General features: G+C 40.6%; 1 protein-coding gene across 1 annotated transcript in view; it reads right to left on the bottom strand.

Moving 5' to 3' along the window:
* Positions 1–16,963, bottom strand: part of sgsm2 (small G protein signaling modulator 2) — a 95,529-nt gene that overhangs the window by 24,419 nt on the left and 54,147 nt on the right. Inside the window, 7 exon segments of the mRNA XM_063907948.1 lie at positions 9,185–9,348; positions 9,797–9,864; positions 9,986–10,110; positions 13,158–13,292; positions 13,389–13,537; positions 14,821–14,888; positions 16,714–16,881. Of these exon segments, the coding sequence (XP_063764018.1) occupies positions 9,185–9,348; positions 9,797–9,864; positions 9,986–10,110; positions 13,158–13,292; positions 13,389–13,537; positions 14,821–14,888; positions 16,714–16,881 (877 nt within the window).

Below are 16,963 nucleotides of genomic sequence, written 5' to 3'. Positions count from 1 at the left end.
CCTTCAAATTTAAATCTTCCATAATATTAAGTAAGACTTCCCTGCTTTTGGTGTGTGATTTATCTATGCCTCCTGACCATTCCTTTGTTGGATCCAACACACAATTAAAATCCCCTGCTATATCGATTCCCGACCCGTGGTCCTTTCCAGATCCCACCTCGACTCTCTCTCCCACTTTCCTGTCACTCTCCACTGTCCTATCCAATTAAAGGCAAAAAGCCCCCCCAAAAATATCTTTAAAAAATGTTTTGTTTTTTTTTAAATCCCCTGCTATGATGTAGTTACCAGTAAATGTTGAAAGCGTATAAAACAGGTCCCTGAAAATCTTCGGGTCATCATTATTGGGGGCATATATATTAACTAGATTGAGGTTTTCTGTCAGTAGAGTACCCTGTACAATTAAGTACCTACCAGCCTTGTCCTTGATTAGATTTGTTACCTGAAATGGCACTGATTTGTGAATTAGCGTCATAACACCCCTAGCCTGAGTAGAAATGTTGCTGAATACACACATCCCGTCCACCTCCTCCTAATTCTTATATCATCCTTTGGCAGTAAATGTGTCTCTTGCAAAAAAACTATTTTAGATGGCAGGCTTTTAATTCTATTCATAACCTGTTTTATTTTTTAAAGTTTTTGCAAGCCTCTGCAATTCCAGGAAGTAAATTTAACCTCCACACCCTGCGACATGACCTTTCACACAGATTAGGTTACCCACATGAACATAAGAATAAGAAATACATTTAAAAAAACATTAATAAACATATCATGGACTCTCCAAACCACATCCAACCCTGTGAACCTTGAACCCCTTTTCCGAACACATCCACCCTACTGGGCAGCACCCCCCCTTCTCCTCGTGTGGACACTTCCTCTTATAGCTGACAATCACCGTACTCATATACAGCACGTGCTTCAGCTCGACTATACTTCTAATCCTAACCTTTGTTTTCCTAACATTGCTAACCGCCATGTAATCATAAGAAATTCCACCTAAAGTAGCTCCACCATACATATCTAATGGGCAGTGAGCTCAGGAGGAGCCAACACATGTTATGCCGCAACATTAAAAGTTATAAAAGTACCAAAATAAAAAGGTGGGTTTATTCTTCAATTTTAAACTGAAAGCTCCGCATACCTTCGTTACAAAACAGCACCCGTTTTGTTAACCAACTATTGCAGGGCTTAACACAAATGTAGCTGAATAGCTAATTATCATAGACAAACTTAACTTAAATCACCAATCCTCATAAGAGCTGGCCTCCATATTACTTATTAACTCAACCTCATTCAAAGCTATTGCTGTCAGGCTTGTAACTTAAATACGCCATGCAAAGTTGGCAAGAATTGAGAAGTATGGTGTAAACATAAAATTAAAATAAAGACCACCCAGAAATAAAAGCTAGGTCAGGGCCAGCGTAGTTAGCGTCTCATGTGTGGTATCAGACCCCAATGTTATAAATTGTTAGAAAACACTCGTGACCACCAGAACATATGAACGAAACATTTGGTCAGTGTCAGTCAACAGTTCCAAGCTTCAAGTAGTTCATAGTCCAGACCAGTGGTTCTTAACCTGGGTTCGATCGAACCCCAGGGGTTCGGTGAGTCAGTCTCAGGGGTTCGGCGGAGGTCAAGACACACACCCGACTCATATGATTCGTGATGACACGCCCTGCTTGGCCATCACTGGCTGCAGGTGATCACACTACATCGCTTGGCCTATCTGTGCTGCAGGGAATTTGGTGCGCTCAGTAGTCGACTTGTGACTGTCGTGATGGTACGTCGTGTGATTTCTTTCTTAATATTTGAATCCCTTCATACTAATTATGTCAAGCGAAAAAAGAAAGTGGTCGGACGAATATGGAATATGGATTCACATGTATAACGGAACGTGATGGGAGTCAGCGTCCTAACTGCATGATTTGCAATGCCAAGTTGAGCAATTCTAGTCTAGCACCGGCAAAACTAAGGGAACACTTCCTTAAGCAGCATGGAGATGGGGAATACAATAACACAACGCTTGCTGAATTCAAGGTGAAGAGAGCCAGATTCGATGAAAAGGCTACTCTGCCTGTTCTCGGCTTTGTACCCATCAACAAACCGATCCTCACAGCATCGTACGAAGTTGCTTACCTGATCGCAAAGCAGGGCAAACCACACACCATTGGTGAAACACTCATAAAACCAGCTGTGTTGAAGATGGCGAATATCATGCTGGGAAAAGGGGCTGAAGTTAAGTTATCCCAAATTCCTCTGTCAAAGTAAAGTAAAGTAGTGCTCCAGTCATGCTGGGAAGAAAGTCTTGTTTTGGTGCGCTAGTGAAAGTCGATGCACCACACACCATTGTTACGCATTGTATTCTGCACAGACATGCGTTGGCAACAAATACCTTTCCTCCAAAACTGGCAGAAGTATTAAAAATTGTAGTGGAATGCGTGAACTATCTGCGAAATAGTGCTCTGAGGCACCGCATCTTCAGTGAGCTGTGTAAAGTAATGGGCTCTGAATTCGAGGTACTTCTGTACCATTCTAACGTTCGGTGGTTATCCCGGGGACAGGTGCTGAATCGTGTTTTTGCCATGCGTGTGGAATTAGCCCTGTTTTTGCAAGATCACCAACATTGTCAGGCAGATTGCTTAAAGAATTCTGAGTTCATTCTCATTTTAGCGTACATGGCTGATATCTTCGCAGCTCTCATCGAAGCGGAAGAAAACCTGAAGGCTTTTCAAAAAAAGCTATTGTTATGGAAACGACGAACAGAGAACGATAACTCTGCAAACTTTCCCCTGCTGGACGACTCTGTAAGTAAGATCGAAGATGTGTCTGGAATCGGAGACATTTCTGTACCCGAGGAACTAAAGCAAGCAATTGCCAAGCACTTGGATGAGCTTGCAAAGTCTCTCGACGGATACTTCCCTACAAGAGAGTCATATCTAGCATGGGTGAGACAGCCGTTCACGTTTGGTGTTGAGACAGCAGATGTCAATGATGAATACCTCAACAAAATCATTGAAATTCAGCAGAGCCCGGTTTAACAGCAACTCTTCAGAACAAAAACGCTCTCAACGTTTTGGTGTCAACAAATGGTAACGGTTATTGCTAAGAAAGCCCTGGAGATGTTCATACCGTTTGTTACAACATATCTTTGAGAGCAATCCTTTTCGAGGATGCTGGATATAAAAACGAAGAAAAGGAACAGACTTTGTTGCGAAAATGACATGAGAGTGGCACTTGCCAAGGTGAAGCCGCGCATTTCTGAACTGGTAAGTATTCATTATTGTGTTTTTGTGTGAAAATCATGTTTTGCTGATTTGTTCTTTGAACACAGTGATGGTGATGCACGGTTCATTTTGTGCACCAGTAAAACATATACCTATGTCTTGAATTTGAAAAAATCATGTTTTATTTTTCCAATAAAGGGTTCGGTGAACGCGCATATGAAACTGGTGGGGTTCAGTACCTCCAACAAGGTTAAGAACCACTGGTCCAGACATATCCAACATGCCCGACCGCAAATACTTAAAGAAAATAAGTCATGATACCTGCACATACAGTGGGGCAAAAAAGTATTTAGTCAGCCACCAATTGTGCAAGTTCTCCCATTTAAAAAGATGAGAGAGGCCTGTAATTTTCATCATAGGTACACTTCAACTATGAGAGACAGAATGGGGGAAACAATCCAGGAAATCACATTGTAGGATTTTTAATGAATTAGTTGGTAAATTCCTCGGTAAAATAAGTATTTGGTCACCTACAAACAAGCAAGATTTCTGGCTCTCACAGACCTGTAACTTCTTCTTTAAGAGGCTCCTCTGTCCTCCACTCGTTACCTGTATTAATGGCACCTTTTTGAACTCGTTATCAGTATAAAAGACACCTGTCCACAACCTCAAACAGTCATACTCCAAACTCCACTATGGCCAAGACCAAAGAGCTGTCAAAGGAGACCAGAGACAAAATTGTAGACCTGCACCAGGCTGGGAAAACTGAATCTGCAATAGGTAAGCTGCTTGGTGTGAAGAAATCAACTGTGGGAGCAATTATTAGAAAATGGAAGACATACAAGACCACTGCTAATCTCCCTCGATCTGGGGCTCCACGCAAGATCTCACCCCGTGGGGTCAAAATGATCACAAGAACGGTGAGCAAAAATCCCAGAACCACACGGGGGGACCTAGTGAATGACCTGCAGAGAGCTGGGACCAAAGTAACAGAGGCTACCATCAGTAACACACTACGCCGCCAGGGACTTACATCCTGCAGTTCCAGACGTGTCCCCCTGCTTAAGCCAGTACATGTCCAGGCCCGTCTGAAGTTTGCTAGAGGGCATTTGGATGATCCAGAAGAGGATTGGGAGAATGTCATATGGTCAGATGAAACCAAAATAGAACTTTTGGGTAAAAACTCAACTTGTCGTGTTTGGAGGAGAAAGAATGCAGAGTTGCATCCAAAAAACACCATACCTACTGTGAAGCACGGGGGTGGAAACATCATGCTTTGGGGCTGTTTTTCTGCAAAGGGACCAGGACGACTGATCCGTGTAAAGGAAAGAATGAATGGGGCCATGTATCGTGAGATTTTGAGTGAAAACCTCCTTCCATCAGCAAGGGCACTGAAGATGAAGCGTGGCTGGGTCTTTCAGCATGACAATGATCCCAAACACACCGCCAGGGCAACGAAGGAGTGGCTTCGTAAGAAGCATTTCAAGGTCCTGGAGTGGCCTAGCCAGTCTCCAGATCTCAACCCCATAGAAAATCTTTGGAGGGAGTTGAAAGTCCGTGTTGCCCAGCAACAGCCCCAAAACATCACTGCTTTAGAGGAGATCTGCATGGAGGAATGGGCCAAAATACCAGCAACAGTGTGTGAAATCCTTGTGAAGACTTACAGAAAACGTTTGACCTCTGTCATTGCCAACAAAGGGTATATAACAAAGTAGTGAGATGAACTTTTGTTAATGACCAAATACTTATTTTCCACAATAATTTGAAAAGAAATTCATTAAAAATCCTACAATGTGATTTCCTGGATTTTTTTTTCTCATTTTGTCTCTCATAGTTGAGGTATACATGTGATAAAAATTACAGGCCTCTCTCATCTTTTTAAATGGGAGAACTTGCACAATTGGTGACTGACTAAATACTTTTTTGCCCCACTGTACAGTTAGTCCATATTAGCTCTTTAGCCGGGCGCAGCTACAGGTTACTTTACTCAGCCTGTCCCTCCTCTCTTGTAATCCGCTCGATGAAGTTCTCCACAGCAGACGGATTCTCAAAAATGTGCGACTTGTCCTTTAGCTTCCACGTGTAGCTTGGATGCTCCAAAACTTTCCAGTTTAGACTGAAGTGACTTTGCTCGTCCTTTAGCTGATTTCCCTGCTGCAGCCGACATTTCCCCGTCTTTACCAAGGAATAAATATGATGGGTTGATATAAAACGTGGGTAAAACAGGACTTTAAGACAGAAATTGGGAGCGCTAATTATTGCGTCTTTCTAGCGAGCCGCCATTACCGAAAGTCCGGACTTGCCCCTTTTGACTCGAAAAGACTACTTTCCCCAAACCCAAAGATTAAAACGTATGTTGAAATGACTGCGCTATCTCTCTTTGCACCTGTGTGCATGTGTGCGTAACGTGTGTGGCACGACATCCAATCAAATTTGATCCACGTTGTTTTGATCTGACAGCATCCAACCAATCAAAGTACTGGACAACCAATGAGGCGGAACAAACCATAAGGCGCCACAAACCATAAGGCGCCAAGTAGGCAACAATGATACCATGGGGAGTTTCGTTTGGATTTAAAAACTTTGAGGTGGTCAACCAAAAAAGAACTGCAGTCTGTAAAACATGCGGGACGAAGATAACAGACGGAGACGCGACAACTTCCAACTTCGTTCGACATTTGAAGTTGCACAAAGAACGGTAAGTTTTGAATGAGTTTTTTCCGACAGGAAAACTAAGTATATCTCACTCTCTCCAGCACACCAGATTCTATTGACAAAAATGGCTATTTTACTTTGCAGCACAAAGGAGTTGCTAGTCTACTGCTGCCTCATTGAGGGCGTTTATGTAATTTAGGTAAATCACAACAAAGCTGAACTATCAACGAAGACATAGAATAGCACAATTAAACTTAATCATTGAGCCATCAGTAGACCAGCAATTCCTGTGTGATGCAGGTAAAATTGCTGTTTTTGCCAATGGAATCAGGTTTGCTGGAGAGAGTGAATTAACAAGCATACTTCAGTTTCCTGTCGGAAAGGGCTGCTTGATGGCAAGGTAAAGCAGGAAAAATATAAATTAATATAGTAAGTGTACACTGAAAATGGAAATGTATTTTATCAATGTAATGTTAAAAAACACAATCTTACGGTATACAATACAATTCATAATGATACAAAAATAAATATTAACACAATGTTAGCATTGATATATGAGGAGATAGTTTCAAATGCAATTCATGTGTGGCTATAAGGGACTTTGTGACATCTGTTTTGTATGCTTACCTGTTACAGATTTGAAGAATACCAGATGAGTAGAAGCATCATAGATGAACCACAACAGCCTTCAATCTCACAATTCTTGGACAGTCGTGTAGCGCATTACAGCATGAGTCATCCACAGCAGAAGGCTATCACCAACGCAGTACTGTCCGACTTGATTATTGATTGCAACCTTCCCCTGTCTATTGTGGAACACAAGAGTTTTCAGCACTTTCTGACAGTAAGTACAGCCCAGTGTGTCGCAGAACGTTGACATCAAAAACAGAGAGCCTCGGGGAGAGACGTTCAAGATTAAAAACTCAATTGAGCAACACTGAGCATGATTCAGTTACTGTGGACATTTGGTCTGACCAAAACGATGTGGGGATTCCTTGGTGTCACTGTCCACTGGATAGAGAAAGAGACAGCTAAATACAAATCTCTTGGCCTGCAATCGCTTCAAAGGCTCACACACAGCTGAACGAATCTGTGACCAATTTGAGTCAATATGCGATGAATACAACATCAAAGATACATTGGACTACATTATTAGTGACAGTGCTGCTAACATGTGAAAGGCATTCACTGTGTGCTTCCCCAGTGAACAAGAGGATGATGACGGAGATCATCTTGATGACCCTGATCTCTGGTGTTACTTAACCCTGGAAGAACAGCAAACGGTAGATGCTGCTATGGCAAAGAAACAGCGCCTGCAGTGTTTTGCGCATACTCTTCAGCTGGTGGTGGGAGACGGTTTGAAAGAAACAAAAGTGGCATGTCCTTCTTTTTCCAAGTTATCAAAACTTAGCTCATTGCTGCACACAAGCACAACATTCAAAGATGTGTTTGATAGTGAATTTGGGGAACAGAAAGGCATCCCTGCTGCAGTCAACACAAGATGGAACTCAACACTGAGGCAAGTAAAGGCAGTTCTCCAGTGTGATCATCTAAAGCTCTGTGCCATTCTAGAAAAGGCTGGGCATAAGGAGTTGTCATTCGCACCACGAGAGTGGAATTTGTTGAAGGAGTTGGTGGACATCTTGAAGCCGTTTGGAGAAGCAACTGATTTGACACAGGGAGAGAAGGTCGTCACAATCAGTGCAGTTGTTCCATCCGTCTTGTACCTCAATCATCACCTTGAGAAGCTGAAGCCTCAGGTTCGTTTCCTGAGCGGCCTGGTCGGAAGTCTCCAGGCATCCCTGAACAAAATTTCTTGGGATCTTCATTAACGTGAAAATGGCCGGGACTCAAGATGGGATCACTGCCCCCTTTTCAGACCCAGTCTACCTCAAAGCAGCCGCCTTGGATCCAGCCTTTTCTCTGCTGTGGGTGGAGCACCATGTACTGGTCAATCGTGACATCAAGGCAGAGGTGGCACAACAAGTTACAGGTAAATATTATTGACTTCAATGCAACTTTTTTTCTCGTAGTCTGATCTTATTGACAGCATCAATGATTGCATTTTTCAGTCTAACACTATCACCAACACCAATGGTAATAAGGGCTCTTTTGTTTCTGCTGTTAAATGTTTTTCCAGAAGTGATCCTGCAAGATGCTGCAGAGACTGAGCAACCTGTGCCTCTGGTTGAAGAAGAAGAGCAAGAAGACCTTGGACAAGGAGAAGGGCTGTTTGCTGCATACCATAAGAGGCAGAAGAAGGATGTTGGGACCACTCCAGCACTACAGCTAAGTTACTACCTAGACACAGCCGAAGGACAGAACGCCCTTTTGTTCTGGGCACTGAACATGAAGTCTCTTCCTTCACTCTTCCGAGTGGCCACCAGAGTCTTGGCAGTGCCTGCCTTTAGTGCTCCAGTGGAGCAAGTTTTCAGCCATGGTGGCATCATACTACGTCCCCATCGTGCACAAATGACTGACAGATGTTTGGCCAATTTGATCTTTTGCAAATGCAATGCAGCATAGGGCCCTGACATAGAAAAGCACAACTCTGGTCATTGTCATGTTCATGACACTTCACATATAGTCCCTATCCAAACACACACACACACATAGGTTTTGAAATGAGTTAAAAAGACTGACATTTTTTGGATATTTGGAAAAGTTACATTCAACTGTTTCTGTGATCCTCCAAATACCTGTTTGAGGGTGAAGACATGTTTTTTAGTTCAAGGCTAGATTTAAGTTTTAAGGTGAAGAGTGTTTTGCAAAAATGAGGATCTTTTGAGATGCATTTATAGTGCAATAAGCAATGGGAATACAATGTCAGCACTTTCTGTGGAAATTACATTTGCCTTTGTTTATTTCAAATGTGTTTGAACAATGTTCTTGGTTTGATAAATATATACAGATCTTAAAAGCATACATGATTTATGTAAATATTATTTCTTCGTTGTTAAAAGGACTCGAAAGGACTTGAAACTCAAACGGTAGGACTTGGGACTTGACTTGAGACTTGTCGGTCTTGACTTGGGACTTGACTCGGGACTTGACTTGGGACTTGAAAGCAAAGACTTAGTCCCACCTCTGCCAGTCTCTAATACAACCCTCTTGTGTAATTCATTTTGATACCTGTATTTATTTTAAATGAACAGTTTAGTGCAGTCTAATTATTCCCAGCAGGTGAACTAGACGGGGACTCTGAAAGTGCCAATTAGTGCACATCTTACCTGCAACTGGAATAATATATAATATATATTCTAACATGAAGTTTGGTTCTACCAAGAAAATCTTAGAAAGTGACACACCTTGCCTTTCTGTGACCAGAGGGGGGGCTCCAGCTGACCCCGTGGTAAGAGGCCTGTTTCCAGACAGGAGAGGAAGGCCAGCAGGTGACCGCCGGGGGGGAAGTGGAGAGGCGGCCGCTGGATTCCATCCTGACTCACAAGCACCAGAGTACCACCACAATCAGCTGCAAGATGGTGAAAAAACACATCAGGCAAGGATAGGAAAAAAGAAAAATAACATTTATAGACATATTTTATTATAGAACAAGAAAAAAAGAATGAAAAGAAGAACAGAAACAAGCAAAACTACAAGAATAACAACAATAACAAGAAGGATAGGAAGCAGAACAACAGCAAAAAATATATAAGAACAACAACAAGAACGTCCTTGAGGAAATACTTCCTGTTGTGTAGTTACAGTTGAAATATAACATCTGAAATCATCCTTTCATAGATACTATTTTTATTGTCTTTGTTTCTCAGGGCTTTTTGATGACTAATATGCATTTATAAATTAGCCATTCTAATATTATTTGTATATGATTGCAGCTTAAATACACTTACAAATTAACAAAATACTCTGATGTGGTGGATGCAGTTTAATTTGAATGCTTTGGAGGAAGGTAAACTCACGGCGTTGGTGGCAGTGGATACACACTATCTGCCGGAGAGGGACAGTCAGTGCGTAGTCCCAGTAGATACTGAGAGACAGAGAGGGGAGAAAAAGGTGTAACATGAAGCTTCAGAGGCAGTTTCAATTTAGTGTCTCATTAAATGCATGTTTTTCCATCAGGGGCGTTAAATCTTATACGATATGGCCACCTCTTCTCCAGGTCACACTCTCCCAGCGTGCCGTTGATGAGCTGGTTGGGTGTCCACTTCAGGGTGAGGTTTTCTCCCGCCTGGTGGAGTGACAGGTAGCCTCGCAACACCTCCATGTCTTTCTTCTACCCAGGGAAGAAGGAAGAGGAAGAAAAGATAGAATAGCATCAGACTTCAGGTGTTAAGGAGCACAAAAACAGAGAGGATCCATGAAACCATTTTTATCTAAACAGCTGCTGTGAGATGTGCAGTTTAACCACCTGAAAACTTGCGCTCTAATCTGAGTTTAACATTTTGAGAAAAATGCTTATTTGGTTTTTATGAGAAGATCAATACTATTGATTTCAATCTTCTTATACTGTATAACTCTCATAGGGAAAGCAAATTTGTAGAATTCCCAACATTTGGACTATTTCTTACAGTATTTATTTCCATCATTTGATATTTGAGCCTGAATAAAAACACTCAAGGTATAAGACAATGTACCATAAGTACCAATACGATACAATACAAAACAATAAGATAAGCTGTGTTGAGCTACGCTACGCTAAGCTATGATACATTGAGATATGATATGTGAAGTAAAAGAGTACTTTAGTACAACATATTTAAATCTGCATCTCTAATATGATAACAATTCATATTAGCTGGTCAGGACATGGTTGGGGTCAGAGATAATGTAAATATATCATTACAGTAGGCTGATTCATAGAGTTTCTCAAAGGGTACACCTACAATCTTTGAGAAGATTTTCATTTGAGAGAGCAGCTTTGACTTTTAAGAAACAAACATTTGACATAGCTATACATGTATGCACAGATGCGTTATGAACACAAATGTATCTTTTGTTTAGAGTGCAAGAAGGAAACTCAAATGGTTTAAGAACAAACTCATTTAAACTAACAAAGATTTTTTGTTCTCTTTTTCTTACTTGCCTGACTCTACGTTTGAGTCCAACACTCTAAAACTCTGTTTAATCAGGATTTTGATTAGTCTTAACTGACTATGGTTTCTCCTAGCAAATAACCCTGAGAGCATGTTATTTAAAACAGGTTTGCAGGGCCTCTTACTGCGATCTACAATAATTGTATATACGTTTATCAAATTCTAACAGGATAAATTATGAGATGCTGTAAATACTGTATTATACTATATGTCACCACGAAGCGGACTCCAAGGACATGATTAACCATTGCCTATTGTGAAACACTAGCAATCAACTGCTGTGTCTTTTCCGTGATGTTTGACCTTCACACAAACACAGTAGTTGAACAGTGCCAGTGTGTTACTATGGAAACATAGTATCTTGAGAGTAACTGTTTCCCACTGTTTTCTTGTTAGATTGTAACTAAACTTCAGACTCCTGGTGTAGTCAAAAAAGAGAAGCTGTTCATCTCAAATTTTCCCAAAACTTCTATAACGTGGAATATATAAAAGCTACGGCATATGGTTTCTGAAGCGGGGAGTATAATCATTTATTTATCATGCGTAGATTCATCTGTATGTGCACTGAGGCTGGGGGTTGTGGGAGGTAAATATGTGCTCATTATACATCACCAGGGCCAAACACGCCAGAGCTACTTGGCAGTGCAGAGCACATAACCGGGAGGAGAAAGACAGCTTTCATTGCAAAGGTCACACACACTAAACTCTGTGTTTGTGAGCAGCACAATGAGGGATAAAAATATTCATCATTTGCAATTTATCTGTACACCAGGGTGCTTGATCGGCATGTACTGTACTTTATGTAGGCTTCTGGGGTGGGAGTGTGCCTCAGAGCAACAGTAGATTTAAGATGATTATATAAGGTTATAGTACATTTATTCTGATCCGTATCTGTACTCTTATTGCATATGTATGTATTGTACTACCATTATTTCAGCGCCTGTGCAAGACTTTATAAGGCATATAATATATATATTTATTTTATTTAGGATCTGACACTTATTTATCATCAAGTTTATAGTTATATAATTATTTGTACCAAGAACAGCGAAATGGGATACCTCACTGAAGGATATATTTTTTACCTAGTTTATTATTAACTCACTTTTTGTTAGCTTGTATACATTATTTTTAATTGGTTAAAAAAAAAAAAAGGTCAAAGCAGTTCAAAGCAGTACACCATGTCTGTACATTTCATCTTAAATGATTAAACTTTACATCCAAAAAAGAAATGCCAAGTTTAGATAAAGTCAAGAAGGACAGCCCGGAGCTATAAGAACAGAGTGTGGCTGTAACACATATTAAATCATAATGTACATTTAGTACAGCGTTCACTTCAGATGTGAACATATAAATCATAGTAACAGATGTCACACTGACAGTTAGAGAACACATGAAAGCAAATGTTCAACTATACATAAAATGTTGTGTATTTAAAGTATTTTGTGCAACAATTCTCAACAACAAGGTACAAAAAGGAGCAGTTCAGAAAAATGACAGAAAAGACCTCTTGTGGTATCTAGCCAGACAGATTGTTGTGACGCCAGACTCTGAGGTATTCCTTTCAAATATCTAATTCAAGGTTTCAAGGTTTCAAGGTTTTTATTTGTCATATGCACAGCAGATACAGCGTATATGTTGGCAATGAAAATCTTATGTCGCGTGCTCCTCCAACAACTCAACATATATGGTGCAAAAGATAAATAAAATAGTGAAAAAGAGAGAAGAATATTTACAATATCAACAATACAGATTTGAGGATGTGAAATATTCCTAATAATACAATGCAGGGGAATGGACCTCTGCTTTAGGTGCTTACTGTATATATTTTGTCAACATTTCAAGAGACTGATCATTTAAAGAAAAGACTGTCCACTGATTTATTTTTAGGGACACCACTCCATTGAAAACAATTAAAAGATACAAGAAAATGTATTTAACCGTACATCTGATTCATTAAATGTGCGTGGATTACTGATGTGTTTTACTTACTCAATGAGTCACTTAGTGGACACAGATATCATGAATGAAGGCCAACTACTTAGCAGCTCAGATATTATCTTTGTGAAAAAGCACATTATTTAAATGAGCCAAAAAGCGCGAGATTCCAAACAGATATTCCATGTGTTGCATCAGGTGCTGGTTCGATCCAACTTAAAGCCCATTGTTTACTAAATAGTCAGACAGTTATGCTACTGTAAATAAAAGCTGGTCACAGAGATCATACCGGTTGCACCAGGACGTTGTTCTTGCCGTAGAGGAGGTGTGTTCTGGAGTTTTGGTGCAGAGACTCCACATACTCCCGCGCTGACGCAGCAAACCTGTCTTCTGACATGCTGCCGCTGGACTGCCTCTTACGGATCTAGATAAGAGAAGAGTTTTAACAGCGAACTCATCTTATTTCACAACACCATCCAGAAACAGCTCCTGAGGACTGAGGAGCAGCCTCCACACTCACCCCCAGAGCGGGCCGGCGGCCAGCAGGTGTGTCTTGGCCCCGATGGGCCCCGTGGATACGGTGGCGCTGAACTAGCTCGTTGGCTGAGGGGTCAGTCCAGAAGTGATCTGAGGTCTTCAGTTTGGTGTACTCCAGAGCACACGGCCCCACTAAGAACACAGCACAGACACAGACACACACACACACACACCCTTTAACACATCCAAAACCCAACCACTAACAACATCAAAATATATAGTATATAATATATTCTAATTAAGGAAGCCCTGAGAGGCGTGTTTTAACACAATCCTGGTGATGATCTAAATAGTATTTCCAGGATAATCTTTGTGTTTATTTTCCAAGTTGGGAAAAAGGTTTTACCAGATGAGAAGCTATTAACACAATAAAGGTACAAACATGTGAGAACAACTAAAACTAACCTTGAAGAGATAATGTATGGTTTTAGTAACATGAGGATATGATGACAGTGGTTTCACAGATGGAAAAAAAACATCTTCGAAAAATAATCCAAATAAAAAATAACTTCTACCTGATTAAAAATGTTTCACAAATGAAAATATTAATGAATAACCTCATTTGGCTTTCAGGACAAATGTACTGGCATTCATGCACAGTACAGATGTTACAGTCTGTAATGCATGTTTTCAGCTTTTCCTCACTTGTCCACCTGGTGTCCTCAGTGTGCCGCTGCTCTGCACACCTGTTGCTGATTCCCTGGTGATTCCCTGCATCTCGCTAGTCTTAATTAAATGTGGGTATAAAGGTTATTTTGTCACTGTTCATGTTGTCTCCTCTGGTTTAGTCAGGTAAGCCCTTTGTTTTTCTGAGTATTAATACTGAAAAGCTTGAACTGTGCACTAATGCTGGAAAAACCGAGGTCCTGAGAGACAAAGGAGGTGATCAATGTTCTTCGGCTCATCTAAAATGATTTATCCCCTTTTTTATGACTGGTTTATAACATGAAGGAAAGGGTTTAGCTAAGATAAAATATCTTTATTTTTCTTTTAATCTGGGAATCACACAGCAGAAAAAAAGTGTAATCAGGTAAACATAAGGTTTAGTTAGATATTTTTTCTAATATAGCTTTTTTTCCATCTGTGATAATAACCTTAACCCCCATTTTTTGAACAGGACTAAAACCCTTCATTCTTCCATGTTACTTTTAATAACCGAAACCCTCAATTTTCACATATTTGTGCCTTTTGAGTGTTTGGAAAAAGCTCAAAATGATCTGCTCTTAAGAATCGCTCAGAGGATGATTATGTGGTGATTGTTATGATTGCAATTTCCGGAAGGACTGGTTGTTTGTTTATCTAATGGTTGATTTGGTATGAACAAAGGAACATTTTTTCTGGATTCAGTGGTTTTGTACTTTGTGTAACTGGCCTCCGGTAATGTTGGCAGTTAAAGAACAGTGTGATATACTCACCCAGCAGGGCTGCCAGGATGGGCCCGAAGACTGTGTCATGCATCAGAGCCTCCCTCTCATAGTATTTACTGCAGACAGAAACACAGAAATAAGTTAACGGAAAATACCTCGACTCGGGATCAGAGAGTGGCCGTTTTAGGTCCGGTGCAGTGTTATCTGGACAGATGTGCACTACTTTAAGGCACCAAACCCTGAGCTGCCCTAAACACTTGCTGGAACACTTAAAAAAGAAAGAAAGTATAACAAAACTGGCTAACGATTAAACAAGTCGATCACCATCGAAACAATGGACCAGGGCTGCTCTCAATCTAAAAACTGAGATAAAAAAAAAACCAGAAGACATTTTTTTAACTGCCTAAACAATGTCTTGTATAGCTGCTACAAATAAATAAATAATCTCATATATGGACAATCCATTTACTTTCCCTACAACTATATTCAAAAAGATCCCACATGTGTGTATAGCTTCACAGATAAAACATTCCTCTCCTGGCTGCATGATTTAACGTTTTCTTCCCTGACTTAAGCCTGCCTAACACGTTGCATCAACTAATAGGCAAACCTGCACAACCAACCTATGGGTACCCAAAACGCAAAAAATTACTTGTATATGTACGTATATTTGCTGATTGTGTTTACATGTATCTCTGCAAAAGCATATTCTGAGCTTAAGGTTAGTTTTTTTTATATTATTTATACTATATTACTTACTTATTGTCTATTAAATGTGATAAGTTGTTGCTAGTATCAACATTTTATTTTATAACTGATGTTCTGTCGCTTTTGTCCCGAGAGGTCCTGGGTTTGTATCCCGGGCAAGTCCCCAAATTCTCACAGTCCTTTTTTTTTTAAGAACCTAAATGAAGTGTGCAGTCAGTAATGTGATGTAACTAAATAGATTTACTCAAATGCTGTACTTAAGTCAATTTTTACTTGAGTATTTCCATTTATCCTACTTTGTACTTCAACTCCTCTACAATTCAGAGGTTAATAGTGTAATTTTACTCCAATACATTTATTTAAGTTACTGTAGTTCTACTTTTACTTAAGTACAGGATCTGAGTACTTTTTTCACCTCTGTGTGTCGGTTTGTGAACATGTATCGGTATAAAAAACAAAGACAAACAAAGCAAAGGTCCAGCCGAGGTAAGAGGAAAGGCAGACTGACTGCTCAGGCACCCATAGCTATAGGTGAGCAGTCAACTAAACCTAGGTGTCGGCCCTCTTTCCTGATTTGAGTGTGAGAGGTTCATCAGGAAACTGGTGCGGGGGACCCTCTCGCTTCTGATAATGTTGCATGTGACTATCATGTAACCCATGTATTAAGATCACTAATGCTAAGCTCAGTAAAGCCAGACTTAGTGAAACTTGCTTCACAGTTCAGGCAGGTCTTTTGAGGTTGCTGTATGTGTGACAGATTGCCTTCGCTGTGTCTGGTAAAAACTTGCTATTTATTTTGGAGGAACTGAGACACATCTTGACATTTACCGTGGATGCTTCAATAAATGAATTACACCGCAGTTTTCCGAACAAGACACATATTTGCCCAGTTAGTCTGAAACATCAAAACTACAACATCAAACAACACAACTCCAGGTACACAGTGGATTCTTCTCCATTTAAAAAGCTGATTAACATTGTCATATGTCTGAGAACCCATCAGTGCACTTCATGGTTGAGGCTTTGATCATTGACGCACAGAATGCAGCTTGTTGAAGCACACAGCGGTTGTTAGCCAGACAGCACCGAACAAAGCAACCAGAGGATAAAAATGGATCACTAAATAGGTAATTCAACACACTGTGCATCATTCAGCTGCAACAAAGCCTGGAGTGGGTTTGCTGTGAGTCACTGCTGTGCAAAGCCTGAAAGCGAAGAATAAAAGAAAATCACCTGGAGTTGTCCACAATGTACTGCACTATCTTGTCCAGAACTTTCTCGAAGAGAGCCGTTCGGACCCAGATGTGTTTGATGGCCTGGGCAGAGAGGGGCTGCGGGGGTCGGATGGTGGTGGAGGAGCCCTGTCTCCTCAGAGGCTCATGGCTCACACTCTGGGTTCTTCTGCAGGGAACAAAGCACGGGTCAGTACTGTGAAAAAACACCACAGAGAAGACTTGGGAAAACCAAAGATAATGCATTGACA

Source organism: Eleginops maclovinus, chromosome 18, assembly GCF_036324505.1.
Source record: "Eleginops maclovinus isolate JMC-PN-2008 ecotype Puerto Natales chromosome 18, JC_Emac_rtc_rv5, whole genome shotgun sequence".
Taxonomy (NCBI): Eukaryota; Metazoa; Chordata; class Actinopteri; order Perciformes; family Eleginopidae; genus Eleginops; species Eleginops maclovinus.
This window is presented reverse-complemented; position numbering and strand designations above follow the sequence as displayed.